This window comes from Toxotes jaculatrix, chromosome 21 (assembly GCF_017976425.1).
Source record: "Toxotes jaculatrix isolate fToxJac2 chromosome 21, fToxJac2.pri, whole genome shotgun sequence".
In the NCBI taxonomy this organism is placed as follows: domain Eukaryota; kingdom Metazoa; phylum Chordata; class Actinopteri; family Toxotidae; genus Toxotes; species Toxotes jaculatrix.
In genome coordinates, this window is record NC_054414.1 from 3,380,131 (window position 1) to 3,394,189 (window position 14,059).

General features: G+C 42.0%; 1 protein-coding gene across 1 annotated transcript in view; it reads right to left on the bottom strand.

Annotated features, from left to right (window-relative positions):
* Positions 1–1,383: 1,383 nt before the first annotated feature.
* The window catches only part of dnah9 (dynein, axonemal, heavy chain 9), a 114,969-nt gene continuing 102,293 nt past the window's right edge, over positions 1,384–14,059 (bottom strand). Inside the window, exons 74-78 of the mRNA XM_041029408.1 lie at positions 10,615–10,785; positions 6,864–7,046; positions 3,424–3,677; positions 3,206–3,341; positions 1,384–1,611 (exon numbers count right to left, since the gene is read on the bottom strand). Of these exons, the coding sequence (XP_040885342.1) occupies positions 1,384–1,611; positions 3,206–3,341; positions 3,424–3,677; positions 6,864–7,046; positions 10,615–10,785 (972 nt within the window). The remainder of the gene's footprint in view (positions 1,612–3,205; positions 3,342–3,423; positions 3,678–6,863; positions 7,047–10,614; positions 10,786–14,059) is intronic.

Here is a 14,059-nt window from a genome sequence, read left to right on the forward strand (position 1 = left end):
AAAATGGGATATATTGTAGAGTATGTGAAAATAAACCACATGCACAATCTGGAATGACAAGATAAAACATCTTTACTCTGGAAGATTTTTGGAAAAAAGTAAAAAATGAAGGGGAAATTTTTTTGCACATATATAAAAATATATACTGTTTATGATCAATTACGACAGGATTATGTTATTAGAAAATGCGTATAAAGTGTAGGTAGTTTTACAGATTTGGAGTCAGCTAAAATGTGTGAAATCACCCAATAGTTAAATTTATTTTGTGATATTCCCCAACCAGCTACAGATTTATAACACCTCCTCATAAAGTGACTCACAGATACTTGATATTACTAACATTTTTCCACTAACACATGGAGATAATAAGCATTTTAATAACTTAGAAACAGTAGTTTGAACAAATCGCGCAGCCGTGGATAATTTTAATAGTTTACAACTACCAAACCTGCATTTAAAGGAGATTTTACATTCTAGTAACCACACAAAGAGAGAGAGAGAGAGAGAGAGAGAGAGAGAGAGAGAGAGAGAGAGAGAGAGAGAGAGAGAGAGAGAGAGAGAGAGAGAGAGAGGTGGAAACTGAGACAGGCTCAATCACTTTTGTTTCTGAGATTATACTCTCATGTGTCATCGTCTGCGGCTGGAGAGAGATTTCCCACCGATGGATGTGACACTGGAAATTCACCAGGGCAAACAGTCACAGTCCTAAAGATGCCTGTGTGTGGAGGTGCACTTTAATTAAGCAATAATATACATGCAATTCTACCAGGACTTTGTCCAGTGTGACTTTAAAACAGGGCTGCAGTCCCTGTGGCCACAAGTGGCAATTACAGAATAATGGCACACTGAGTTTACCTTTGTTTTCCATTTCATTTACTGCTTTGTGAAAGTAAAGATTGGAAAAAGTTTTACTATTCTCTCCCAGTACTGTTGTGTTATATGCCTCTACACTAATTATATTCTTGCAGTAGAAGTAAACAAGCTACCAAAAAGTAGCCTGCTGATATGTTCAGCTGCCTCCATCTGTCATATGACCTGTGCTTCCCTCAAAAGTCTCCACAGTGGAATGGGACCAAAAGCAGTACACCACAAATGTCTTCTCAGTGTATACACACTCTCAGTGATACCCGTTACACAGCAATGTCTGTCTTATGTTTGCTGACAACCATAAGCTGCAGGTCACGCAGGGCCAAACCCCTGAGTGTTTTGAATTGAGAAAGGTTGTGTTTGATGACTAACAGATTCAAGTTTTCATATTTAAGAGGAAGATTGTCACTTCTTTCATAATCTTCATGGTCTCACTTCAAATTTATTTGGCCAAAATGAGACTCTAACCCATGACCCTGTTGGCACCATATTCATAATAACGTATCTAAACTCCGGCTAGATCTGCAGAAGCAAGGCCACTCCAGCTAAGGTCCACTTGGAGGGGTTTTCTTTGGTCTTCAGGTTGAAGGTCCACACATACGTAGGTCCCCTCTGACGGGTCTTGTAGACAGGACACTGGTAGACGTTCCTGCTCTCCTGTTTGTCCACCGGGATGGCCCTGATGAAGATGACTGGCATGGCCGGGGTGAGCTCTTTCAGACGGGCATCTACAATCATGCCAGTCTGAAAGAGAAAGAAAGTACGGGAGAGGGAAAGAGCGAGGGAGGGGCCGTGTGGGAGGGATGACAAGCCAGTCAGCCACAGACAGAAACACTTCACAGAGCTGAGGGAAGTTATAAATTGGTTTGAGGTGCAAAGAAAACTTCATCCGGAGGCTGTACTTTCCATCGAGGATCCGTTTAATAATGTTCTTTTGTAGGAGAAGAAAAAAAAATAGATGTTTGACTTATCGTGGTTGGCACAAGCGATGTTAGGCTTTCAGTTTGCTGAACACAATACCGCGGTACCCTTGAAAAGTGGTGAAAGTCGGCGGAGTTTGAGTCGAAGTCAAGCTGCCCTGCCTCAGAATACACACTCTCTAAACACACTGAAACAGAGTGGTCTGTCTCATTAATTAATCCTCCTACACTTAGCGCCTGACAAACAGAGGTTTCTCCATGCATGCACAGTGACTTTCAGGAATGAATGTAAATCCTGATGACTTTGGAAAGCTCAGAGGACAAAACCCTAATTGCATCTGCAATTGCTATGAAACTTTAAAGAGGCGTTAAATACCAATAACTTTACGTCTATGAGTGTAAATACAAATAATGGGGATCATGAAGCGGTCCATGTGGGCGCATTGAGATTCTTTTTAAATTAGTTTAATGACACAGTATATACGCTGTTACTACGGTAGAAGATTTCTATTTTTAATGTTTCATCTCACAACATATTGAGGGAGTATAAATGTATTAACAGTTCAGTGGTGTCCATCACATAAACACACACGCTTCCCCTGTGCATTTCTATCATATATAGTATCTTGCCATCTTTGATGTCTGGGACCCTTCTGAATAAAGCACAAGGTTCATTAATATAGATGAGTAGGTTTATCATAAATCTTTGACTTTTATTGCAGCACGGAGCTGTGTCCAGATGGATTGCTGCTTACTCTTCTATTCACACTCAGCTACTCCCCGCCAGTGGCACAAAACTGGCCTTGGGGCCGAGAGCAAGGAGTGAAGAGGGGAGGAAGAGAAGAGCGGAGGGGGTTGTGAGGAGAAGCTGCTCCGGGCCCGTCTGTCCGCATGTCTATTCGTCTGCGTCTCCAACTTTAATGAAGAAAAAAATGAAGCACTCCTCTACAGGGCGTTCTAAGTGCTCAGGTGCAAACTCTGCACATTCCCTAATTAAGAAGTCTACAGGGATGCTCCCTGAAAGCTGGGTACATATACAGTGGCTGTATGTATGTAGATAGATAGAGCCCTGGGAAGCTGAGTAATGCATGGTGCTCTGAGAGCTGAACGCAAGCAGGATGCAAAGGAGAACATTAAACCACAAAGGGAATGTGGAAGCCCTTTAGAGGAGAAATATCGAAGTTACTTGACTTGACTCAGTTTAAAGATGCATGCGGAAGTGAGCTCACCCATGTGAGTCTATCATCCATCATCAGAAACACAGTGTAGAGAAGATTTCTGTAAAAGGTTCTTGTGTGAATCAAAGTGTGCTGTTTTTGATTTTGTATCCACACCTTCCCTGGAGACCAGATGTCAACATCATTTGCTGAGTCTGCGACAGTCAGCTGAACAAAGAAATCAATGAATAAGTCATGTACCTGTGTGTCCCAGCGTGCACCCTCCATGTACAGCCCGTGTACGTACGCCCCTTCGCGAGGCGGGGAGCTGAAGTCCTCCCGATTCTTCTTGGTAACGTCACACTGCAGACCCATGCTGTCCAGAGGCCACTCGTTCCTGTCATCCACACAGAGGGAGATTTGCTTGTCACATGGAGCGGTTTCCATCACAGTGATGCCCTGACGAAAACCAAACCTACCTTCGAGCCATAGCCTGCATGATGGCTGTGAGGAAGGACTGAGGGTTGAAGAAGCCAGCTAACCACACTGCAGAGGGCAAGACGAAGTCAGCTGACCAGGCTTCCAGCTCTTTGATCCTGGCTAGCAGGTCAGTGAACCACAGGGCCAGGCCGGACATGGAGGGATACGCCCGCTTGGTCCAACTGTCAGGCACCACGTCCAGGAAAATGGCGTTCTGAAGGTTCTCCATGTCACTGGTCATGGTTAACTCTCCCTGAAGGGTGAGGGTCACAGACAAAGAACATTTTAAGTCCAGCTGAAATCATCCATCTTTAAGCCAAATTTGAAAAGCTTTGTTAATATTTTTTATTGATGAAAGGAAGAAAAAAGATCTCTGTGTGTCCTTGTGTCCTTGGCTAGCTAGTCTGCTAACTGAGCAGGGCAGTCTCTAACAGGAGAGGTAACATAGTCTCTTCCCTCTTGACTTGTAACTGTGTGCAAACCTCTTGTGGAACAATTTACACTCTGACAGAGGAGTTTAAAAAAAGTGATGCAACACAGTTAATTAACTATGAAAGCATCTTCTGGTTTGATGCTTTCCGTTCCCACAGGCCAACACACTGCATGGCGGCCTGCCACCAGGAGCAACATGGGTTTAGACACTGTGACATATGGATAGAGGGGCCAGGGATTAAACCGCCAACCCTGAGGTGAGAGGCCTCAAATTTGTAGATGAGTCGAAGACGTTGTGGTTCAAAGTTTGTGGCTTTTTTTTGGGTTGTGTGACTGTGGAATAAAGATTTCACTGTTTCGGGTACTTACTTTTTGCTCAAGAGACAAAAGGACATGAAATTGGAAGATCTGTATGCTGTGGCAAAGAAACAACATGGAATCTCATTTCAGTTGAACTTTATTAGTGCTGTAATTAGAATTTTCCAGTGTTTGCTGTACTTTGATGAACAGGCGGTGTGCGGATATTAGAAAAATCTGTTATATAGTTTGGTTTCCATCCTCTCTCCGGTCATATGGATGATATCTATTTTAATTAGGATGACAGTTCTCAGAGCTAACAGATGCTGCCTCTTTTGTACAAAAGTTCTTCGTTGGTTTGTGAATTTTCATTTCAGGAAGGAACCAGTTGTTTAATGTGTCACTTCCTGTCTGCCTCAGCAGCTAAACATTGGAGGTGACACCTCCCCGCCGCACAAGGTGTTGAATGGTAACAAACCCTACGAAACTACTGGTGCATACATAAACTTGAGGACAAGCACGCCATGCCAGATAAGGAAACATGCTGTTAGATAGCAAAGAGAAGACGGCACTGAAGAGTAATGAGACAGCGTACGAGTGAAAACGGTGGCGTCCTTCACCAACTGATACTGCAGCTGATGTATTGCTGATGTATAGATACCCATATGTGACAGTCATAACAATTCTTTATAAGGGTGATAAGATTCTGCAGATTTATCTACATCTGTGCATGTACTGTGAACCTTTCACCTTCGCAACGCTCCTGAATACAATCCTGATCTGTCAGTTCAGCCACAGTGCACTCGTCATACCATGGCACCATCTCACCAAGGCTAACATTCTGATAGTTCCTATTTATTCCACTATAAAAGACGAAATATGATTCCATTTGCTGGTACAATAGTCTACATGGCTTTTAAATCACTGAGCCGATTTATTGAGGCTTGTAGTGTCGGGAGATCGAATCCTCATAACTCCTGACAAACGCTTTTACACATTTTTTTTTCTCCCCCTGTCTTTTTCTCTTCGTTTGTTGTTAACACATGACTCAGTCAGGCTTGACACACACGGCGTAGACGTCTCATTCCTTTCTGCTTCTCTGTAAGCCACATCTCTGAGTCACTGTTAAGACTACGCTTCTGACAAACAATGGAGGAAAAAAAATATGGTTTATTTATGCAGGAATACTAATGCAGCAGCCCGATGGAGTCAACAGCAGTCAAGCCAACGTGGAGTGCATCACAGGCTGACGATAACTGAGGGTTTTGAGGTGTAAACCCAGAGACAGTTCACTTGAAGTTCATTTAAGGTTTTCAGCTCTTGGTAAACAGAGAACAGGTAGTATGAAAATCACCCCACCTCCAAATGGGGCTTTAGTCTGATCTAGCAATATGTTAAAGATTCTGCCTACAGAACTACAAATGCTGTTGCTTCTTTCTCGAAAATCTTCACCTATTGTTGCAAATACCACAAACAAAGATGTATGACCAACTTCATCTGTTGAATGGAAAAATTTAGATGCTTGTTTGCACTGACTTCCCACCCCAATATATCGCCCTCTGAGAATTTGTGTATGTACCTGCCACCTTAAATCCTGTTAGACTGCAAAGGGCAGCTTCATTATCTGCCCAGAGACATAAAGCTCAACTTGTTCGCTTGCGTCTATAAGACTAACTCCTGTGTGTAAATAGTTTTCGGGCAATTTGACTAAATACATTTTCAAAATGTACAAATATGAACCACGTAAGAATTTTATGAACTAAAACAGTAAAGGTCTTACAACTTTCTACAAGGGTCTGAAGTTTAGCCAATCCTACAGGGGCTAGTTTACTTGACTTTAGTGTTGTAAATGACCTGACAAATTTGCTTTTGGGGCTTCAGAGCAGCTGCTCACTTTACCTGCTTGGTAATTTAGCCTTAGAAGGATAAAAGCTAATGTGAGTTCAGCCTCAGCTGCTACAACAGAGTCAAAATGTGTTCATGCTTATCACCTTTTGGTCACATGTGTAAGTGTATGGGGTAAAGAAACAAACCAAAAACATCAAACAAAAATAAAATAAAGCACTTCCTCGGGTTACCCATAGATTTTACTTCACATTTTGTCAGGTTAGAGATCAAATATTAAAGCTGCTGTAATCAATATTTTATATTAACCATGGATCAAATTACTGTGTGTAATGTGGAAGGGGCCTCCCATAGTGATGAACACACAGAATTATCACACGACTCTGCAGTTTCCCTCAGCTTTATGGAGCATTTTAATGTCTTCAGCAGCAGCAGCAGCAGCAAAAGCTCTGATTAAACCACACTACACTACCTACTTAGCACCAAGCAGCAGAGAAAGTTAGCAACTAGCTGATGAACATAGAGGCTAAAGGCTGTTGAGGCTAAAGTGCCAGATATTTTTCTCAGGGGTTGGTGGATGAAAACAGAGCTAAAAGGAGAGTGGATATTGGACTTAAATGTGATGGGTGGACAGAAACATGGCTCCTAATGAATGCTAATGTTTACTCATGTGTAAATAGGCCACTATTTGTTTATTAAGGCAGCTTTCAATATATTACTAAATGTTTTTTTTTTTTTTTGCATTTGTATTCTTCAATCAAGAATTTACTGATGACTCAGCAAGGTACAAGTTAAATGAAAAGGCCTTGGTTAGAAATCCTCTTTACCACCACCCCACCCATGCAAGTGTCACGTTCCTCCTCACCTTCAGCCCCAGGTTGAGCTCGCGGAGGGAGCGTCTGATCTCCTGGGTGAGCAGGTTCATGCGCTCGCACTCCTGCAGCGCCACCACCTGGTAGGGAGTCCTCTCCTCCGCTTTCCCCAGCAGCTCGGCCATGTTGAACTCCTCCGGCAGTTTCTCCATGATCTCCTCTAACACGGCGCGCACCTGATAATATGCGAAGCAACGAGCGAGCGCGTCAGTGAGGGGGCTCGGTGAAGTGACAGTAAAAGCATATTGTTGGAGCCATCTTACTGCTGCGACTCAAGAAACACACAAGGGGAGAGAAATAAAAGTCTGACGAGACACTGGGGTTATCTGTGTCAGATAAACTCAGTGCTGCCAACGCTGACAGCCTGAGAAACTGTTACAGTTTGAAATAGACAGTTGCATAAATATTCATGAAGATATATTTTGCAAAGGCAGCGCTTTGTTTTCAATAACAGTCTAATCCCTCCAGAAAATCAATGCTCACATCATATTTTTGTGGGTAAGTGATGAAAGCTAATGCCTGTGTCAACATTTTCCCAAGGCAACCAGCATTAGCGATCAATCAACGGGTTAGGTGCCGAACAAAGGATATGAGGTCATCATATCTATGGATTTTTCAGTTCAAATATCTGATCTGGGTCTGGCAGCAGCTGAGCACGGAGAATACAAAGTGGGCCTCATTGGTAAGCTCCCCATGGCTGTCATCTGTTAGGACAGGAGTATCCAGGCTTCTGAGCCAGAAAGGTCACACATCATAAAACATCAGGGAAAGGACACACACACACACACACAAACAACATGCACTGGGCTAACATGTTTGATATCAGAGGAGTGTTTGAAAAAGTAAGATCAACAGTCAAACAAGATTTACTTCACCGTAAATCGGCTTATTTTCTGGAAATTTCCTTTCCATAAAGGAGGTTTAAATAAGCCTGACCTAAGTTGTCATGGAAACTCTTACTTCCTGGATAGCTTAGTCCAGCAGCATATTGTGAAAAGCCTGTCTTGAATAAACCTAACAAACTGAACAAGGACAAGCTGTTTCTGGTTTAAGACCAAATCGTTCATGACTTTGAATGATCAAGACTTTGAGGTAACAGACTTATTTATGGGTGTTTGTTTCTCTAAATTTATCTCAGCAACTTACTATGATTTGTTAGTGTGAACACTGTCTCTTTACTAAAGGTGTCATGTTGTGTGTAGTGACACACAGCCACTACCTCTGCTCAGTGTAGTAACACGGCTCCCCCTTGGTCTGATCAAATAATACCTTGCTGTGACTCTGAATGCCCGAGCAGGGACGGTGGCTGGGCAGTGACACTCCATTGCTGTGACTTTTATGTGGGTTGGTAGGGTAGTGACAGAGGAGAAGGGTCTGCTATAGCTTTGAGAGGAAGAGAACCCAGCTGGCCAGACTATTATCTATTACCTATCTATACTTATCTATTATCTAAACACCACTCTATAATATGGTGGGGCAAAGAAGTCAGTGTTTCATGGGCTGAGCAGAATGGATCATCACACAACCCCTCAAATTTATCAGATGATCTTCAGAGGGGCCCCGGACCTTAAGTTTGGAACATGCTGCTGACACACTGAAGCTTGAGAATTAATAATTTAATGATATCATAGATAACAGTATATCAGTCAGACAGACCAAACCAGTACTTTCACTTTAATACTTTAACTGCATTCTGATTAGTGCCAATACTTCAGTAGGATTTTTAATGCAGCCCTCCATTACTTGTAATGGTCTTTGTCTTTAACCACCACCCAACTATCTAATCCAGGCAGTTCAGAGTATGAGCACAGGCTGTACTCACACTGTAAGTGTTGTAGTTTGTTCTTCTTTTAGAGAAAATATACCTATTGCCACATTTCGGATTCAACAGACCTCCCCACATCAGCGGCAGCCATCCTGTTACATAGCTGCCCCATTTTAGATAAACAGAGGTGATTCTGGCAGTGATCCTGGGTTTGTAACCAAGACTCAGTTAAAAACGTAATATCTAATTTGGCAGATGAAATACAATCATTTAAAACAAAAGTTTTACTGGTAAGAGATCTCACGCTGAACGGAGACATTTTAAGTGTAAGTACACTTACTGCACTTACTTTAGCCCTAATCCAAACAAAGATAGTCGGTTTGAAAATCTTTATCGTGCAGCAGCCAGATACTTCTTTTTTTATCCAAACCGCACAGAGTATTTATCTTTCAGATAAATAGATGATCCAGTACCACAGTGATTCAAATGTAATGCTAATACACAAGAGGCACAAAATCCAAACTTTAAAACTAAGGAAATGCCCAAATGGAACTTTATCACTGGCGATTTACACTGTTTGCACCAATCAAAGTGCCATTATTAGGATTAATAGTGTTCTAACTTATGGTTAAGAACCATTTCATCAATCAGAAGCTTAAAAATAAACATGCTCTTCTCATAAATTAAGAGAATTTAGAAGAGAAATCAGGCGGATGGTGATACAAGTTTAAAAAAAGCCTGTAACATAACTCACATTTTGCTGCTTGTTTCAAGCAACACGAAGCATAAATGACTTTTTAACAAAGCCAACACTCAGACAGCCAAGACCCTTATTTATGATATTAAAAAAGTGACACTTGCTCCATTGAGGGAGAGCGCAAGGCTGCACTCTCTCTGACAGAGTATTTGTTTGAGCTTTTACACTCAAATAAGCTTTATTTCAGAGCAGTGCTGAACCAGAAAATGCACCAGAAAATGCCATCTCTGTAAAAAAAATCACCTTGGGTGCTGTCAGAGGCCCCAAACAGTTGGTCTGCAATTTATTTTCAATTCAGTGTGCAGCAGCTACCAGAAAATGTCACCTGTTGTCATCATACATTTAAGGTTCGGCACTCGTTCCCAGAGTTTAGCGAGACAGTCGTCTTCGCGAAAGGCCTTGGTTTACATGTCTCCTGTGTATGAGGGCTTGACTTTTCAAGGCAGAGTATAATATCAGAATCATAACTTGACTTCAAATGCCACCATTTTATCCCCTTAAACCTCACTGGCCTGCAAGTGGGTTTGTCATAACAAATTCAGGCTGTGCAACAATCATTGTTCAAACCCACTGAACATGATTTTCTGTTCCAGTGGGGTTCTAATCTTTCTAAAGATATCAAAAATGTCAAACTAAATTTTGGGGAAATGTGTGGACTGTAAAGTGCAGGAAAGCAAGTAGTATTCAGGTTCTTTACTGACATAAAGCAGCAGCACAACAATCTAAAATACTCCTTTACAAATTGAAGTTCTGCATTATATTCCTACTATCATATCTATCAAACTATTTAATTTAAAGAAATATTATCAGCAAAAACTACTTAAAGTATATAAAGAAATGTTCCTGTGGAAGAACCTGACCGGTCTGCACAAAGCCCTGACCTCAACTCCAACCAGCACCTTTGGCATTAACTGAAACACAGCCAGATCTTAACCCAGTATCAGTGCCCAGATCCCTGCAGGTCTGTTCTAAAGTCTAATGGAAAGCTTTCCCAGAAGACTGGAAGTTACTGGGGCAGATTAATGCCCATGGTTTGGGAATGCAATGTTCAACAATCACATATAGGTATAATGTTCAGGTGTCCACATCTTCTCACTGTGATTTATACACTGGGCTATGAACACACCTTCTGCATAATCTTAAAATACCAGTATCAGCTGACCCACAAATCTACTATCTCGATCTGCAACTGTAGATTTACTGTTTAAGTCATCTTCCTTACCTTCTCCTCACGCATCATCCCACCACCTTCACCGCCTCCCCCGTCCCTGGGCTGCATCTCCAGCACGGTGCGGAAAAGCTTCTCAGAGGTTTGCGTGAGGAAGCCGATCTCTGCGTTGGGATGAAGGCCGTACAGGTAGGGCGACTCAGCAGGTAGGGTGTCATCGATGTACTGGAGCAGAAGAAAGCATGTCAGAACTGTGTAGAACTGAAGTATAAACCCAAAATTATCACTTCTTTTTGGAACTTCAAATTAAGGATTTCACAAAGATTTGACAGTTCATGAACCCTGAAAAATCCAGTCTGTAATAACTGTCGCAGGGCTGTTTTCTTTTTTCTTGAAAGTTTTTGACCTGAATAAGAATATTTTAACTCCAACCCTAATTCTCATCCAGATTATTTTAAATTAAAAACACGAAGATTGGCAACTCCAATTACTCCCTGACTAAAAAGTACCAAAGTCTTTCTTTTTTTCCCCTCCCGCTCAGGTGTTTCTTCTAAAGTACTGCTGACAAAGGACAAGAATGGAACCATATGAGATGAACCAATGATGAGATATTTCTGGGTGAGATTCAAACACTCAGGATCAATTGACTGACTGCTAATGACCATAACAAGGGGAAGGAAATGTGGCATTTTCCATCTGCTGGTCCATAATGAATATCAATGCTTTTAAGTTAGTGCAGATGAAAGTGGAAGCTCAATTCAGACAGGCTACTTTTTTGTGGGGCACTTAAACTAAATTAAAAAAAAAAAAAAAAAAAAAAAAAGCTCTTCTAATCATAGTATCCTGATGAAAGTTTTGATGGAAAATATGTTGGCCTTTAATACAGAAACACTTTGTACTCAGCTTGTTTGATCTCCTCTGTACTTGCTAAGCTAACTTTTGCTGATTGCATACACCTGTACATTGTTGAAAGAGGCGCAGAACTGCTGAGTCACCCAGTTCTTCTTCATGTCTATTCCACCTCTCGTCTCTCCTATAACCAGAGTTTGCGCCAAATGGTTGTGAGTGAGGCGATGGACTAACAGACCCCGGGGGACCCCCAGGCCTTTTCCAGCCCCTGTTCTCTGTCCAAATCTTAACCACTCAACCCCCAGCCTGGTTTGCGTGGTGATAACCAAAATATAAAACGCTCCAGCTTCTTCCACCAGAGCCACTGTAACTGTCACAGTTTGTGCCCACTGAGCAGCACCCAGAGTGAGAGAGAATTAAATACAAGTAGCACTCCCCAGTCCCTCTGGCTCCCTGGGGACCTGATGGGGGAAATCTGGACTGTCTGTGAGAACACATTTCCTGAACCACTGTTATTCATATAAATTTTGGCAGCTGTCAGTTTTTCTTAAGGGACCCCAGTGAAGCTGGTTCCTGCTGTCATAGGATGAAGATTTCAAAAAATGCACTCCAGAAAAAAAAAAAAAAAAAAAACAACCACTCCAAAACTGAAACCAGCCACAATATGCTGGGCCTCGCTCATTTACTCATTTCTGAGGATGATAAATAACATGAGAGCCTTTATAGTGTGTTGCACCATTTGACCCAAGAACCTGCCTCATTTCTGATTTCACCCTGTCAATCAACGCTTGTGTTAAATGATAAATAACAATGTACGGCAAAAAGAGGTGAGGCAGACTGAGGTGAAGCAGTAACCTGATAATGACGGGAGCTGTCGCAGACTGTGTCTGAAGTGTTCTAAAGCAAAAGCAGGCACAATCATGTCAACATTATTAATGGTGAACACATGAGGGATGAAGCTGCTGTATGTTGCAGCATGGTGGCAGAGTAAGAAGCTGCTGGGTTCCATCTCTTACTGGGCAGTCAACACCAGAAACCAGCACGGCACTTATAGGGATAAGGGTGAACATTTTCAGACAGTGGAAGATATTCATAATGTTCCACTTTGTTGTTCACATATGCAACAAACAGCTGTGTACAGCGTAGATTTCTCAGCTACACACAGCTGGATAATCACAGCGTGAAGTGGGTGTGAATGTCAGATCGAAGGTTTCGGACACACACACACACACACACCACTGATTTAAAATAACCCCTGGAGTATAAAGCTAGTTTAAGGGTGTGGAGGCTGGGTTGGTGGATGGTTGTGTAGCATGACCAACTTCACATCCTGTCATCGACTGAATTATAACAAATTAACTTTTAGTAAAAATCTTTTTACTACCTGGAACCACGATCTTTCCCTAAACTTAACCGCAGACTTCTTGGGGTTTATTGCTGAGGACACACAAGGAAGTGTCGACTGTGAAGTTTTCTGGATGAGCGGTTGTTGAGCAAGCTTCAAACATCGCTTTTCTGCATGATACTTGACGTGAAGAACGAGGCTGAACTACACTATGAGTCAATTTACAGCACGTACATGCACGATCACCCAGCCCCGACTGACAGTCACATTTTGAACAGGCGCTGCACTTGTAGAACATAACCCAGCAGTTTGCAGACTCACCCAATACTTCATTTGTGTCAAAAAGGAGGAGGAAAGCACTGTTGGTGACGCAGGCGAAAATTCATGCTTGATCTTGGTGAGTAGTAAAGTCTCAACTCACTTATTCTCCTTCTGAACCACATCTCACAGTCTTCAGTGAATGGAGGTTACTCAGTTGCCACTGACTTTGAAGACAGTGAATTGTGGTTCAAAGCCCCAGAAACAGCAAATAAGTAGTAAAGATTATCTGCACTAACTACATATAGAAGAAAACACTGGAATGGCTTCAGGACAACTCTCTGACTGCCCTTTGGTGGTCCAGCCAAAAGTCCAGAGTTAAACCCTGGAGAGAGAAACTGGAGATGGCAGATCACAGCCACTTCCCATCCAGTCTGACGGAGCCTGAGAGGATCTGCCAGGAAGAATGAGGTGACTGCTCAAATCCAGGTGTATACAGCTTGTTCAGACTTACCCAAGAAGACTCAAAGCTTTGAAAAAGTTTTTAAAAATGTGTTTTCACTTTTCATTATGGCTTACTGCGCTTATTCACCTCTCTGATGGATTGGTGTTGTTTGTTGTTTATCCTAAGGCAAAAGGTGGTAAAGACTCCCCTGCCTTCAATGCAAATACTGTAAGCATGCTTAGTAACAGATTAATAGAAGCCCATAGCTGCAGTCACAAAATCTACTCTTTACACCATTTTATTGTGCTTGTATATAAATATTTTGTGTGTTCAATGACTCATCAAGTTCCGCTTATTTAGATTTCCATGCCTTTCAGCTTTCCCTGTTTTCTAACATTCAAGTTTGCCAGTCAGACTTATTGGCAAACTCTTTCCGCCCACGGAGCAGCTCCACCTCTGAGAATTATTTATATAACTCAAACTACAATCTGTTATGTCCCAGGGACCCATATGGGAGGAGTTTTATTGTTATTGACGTAGCACTGAATTGTAGAACTCTGCACTGTACATGGGGAACAGTGATGGAGAAGGGAAAAACCTTT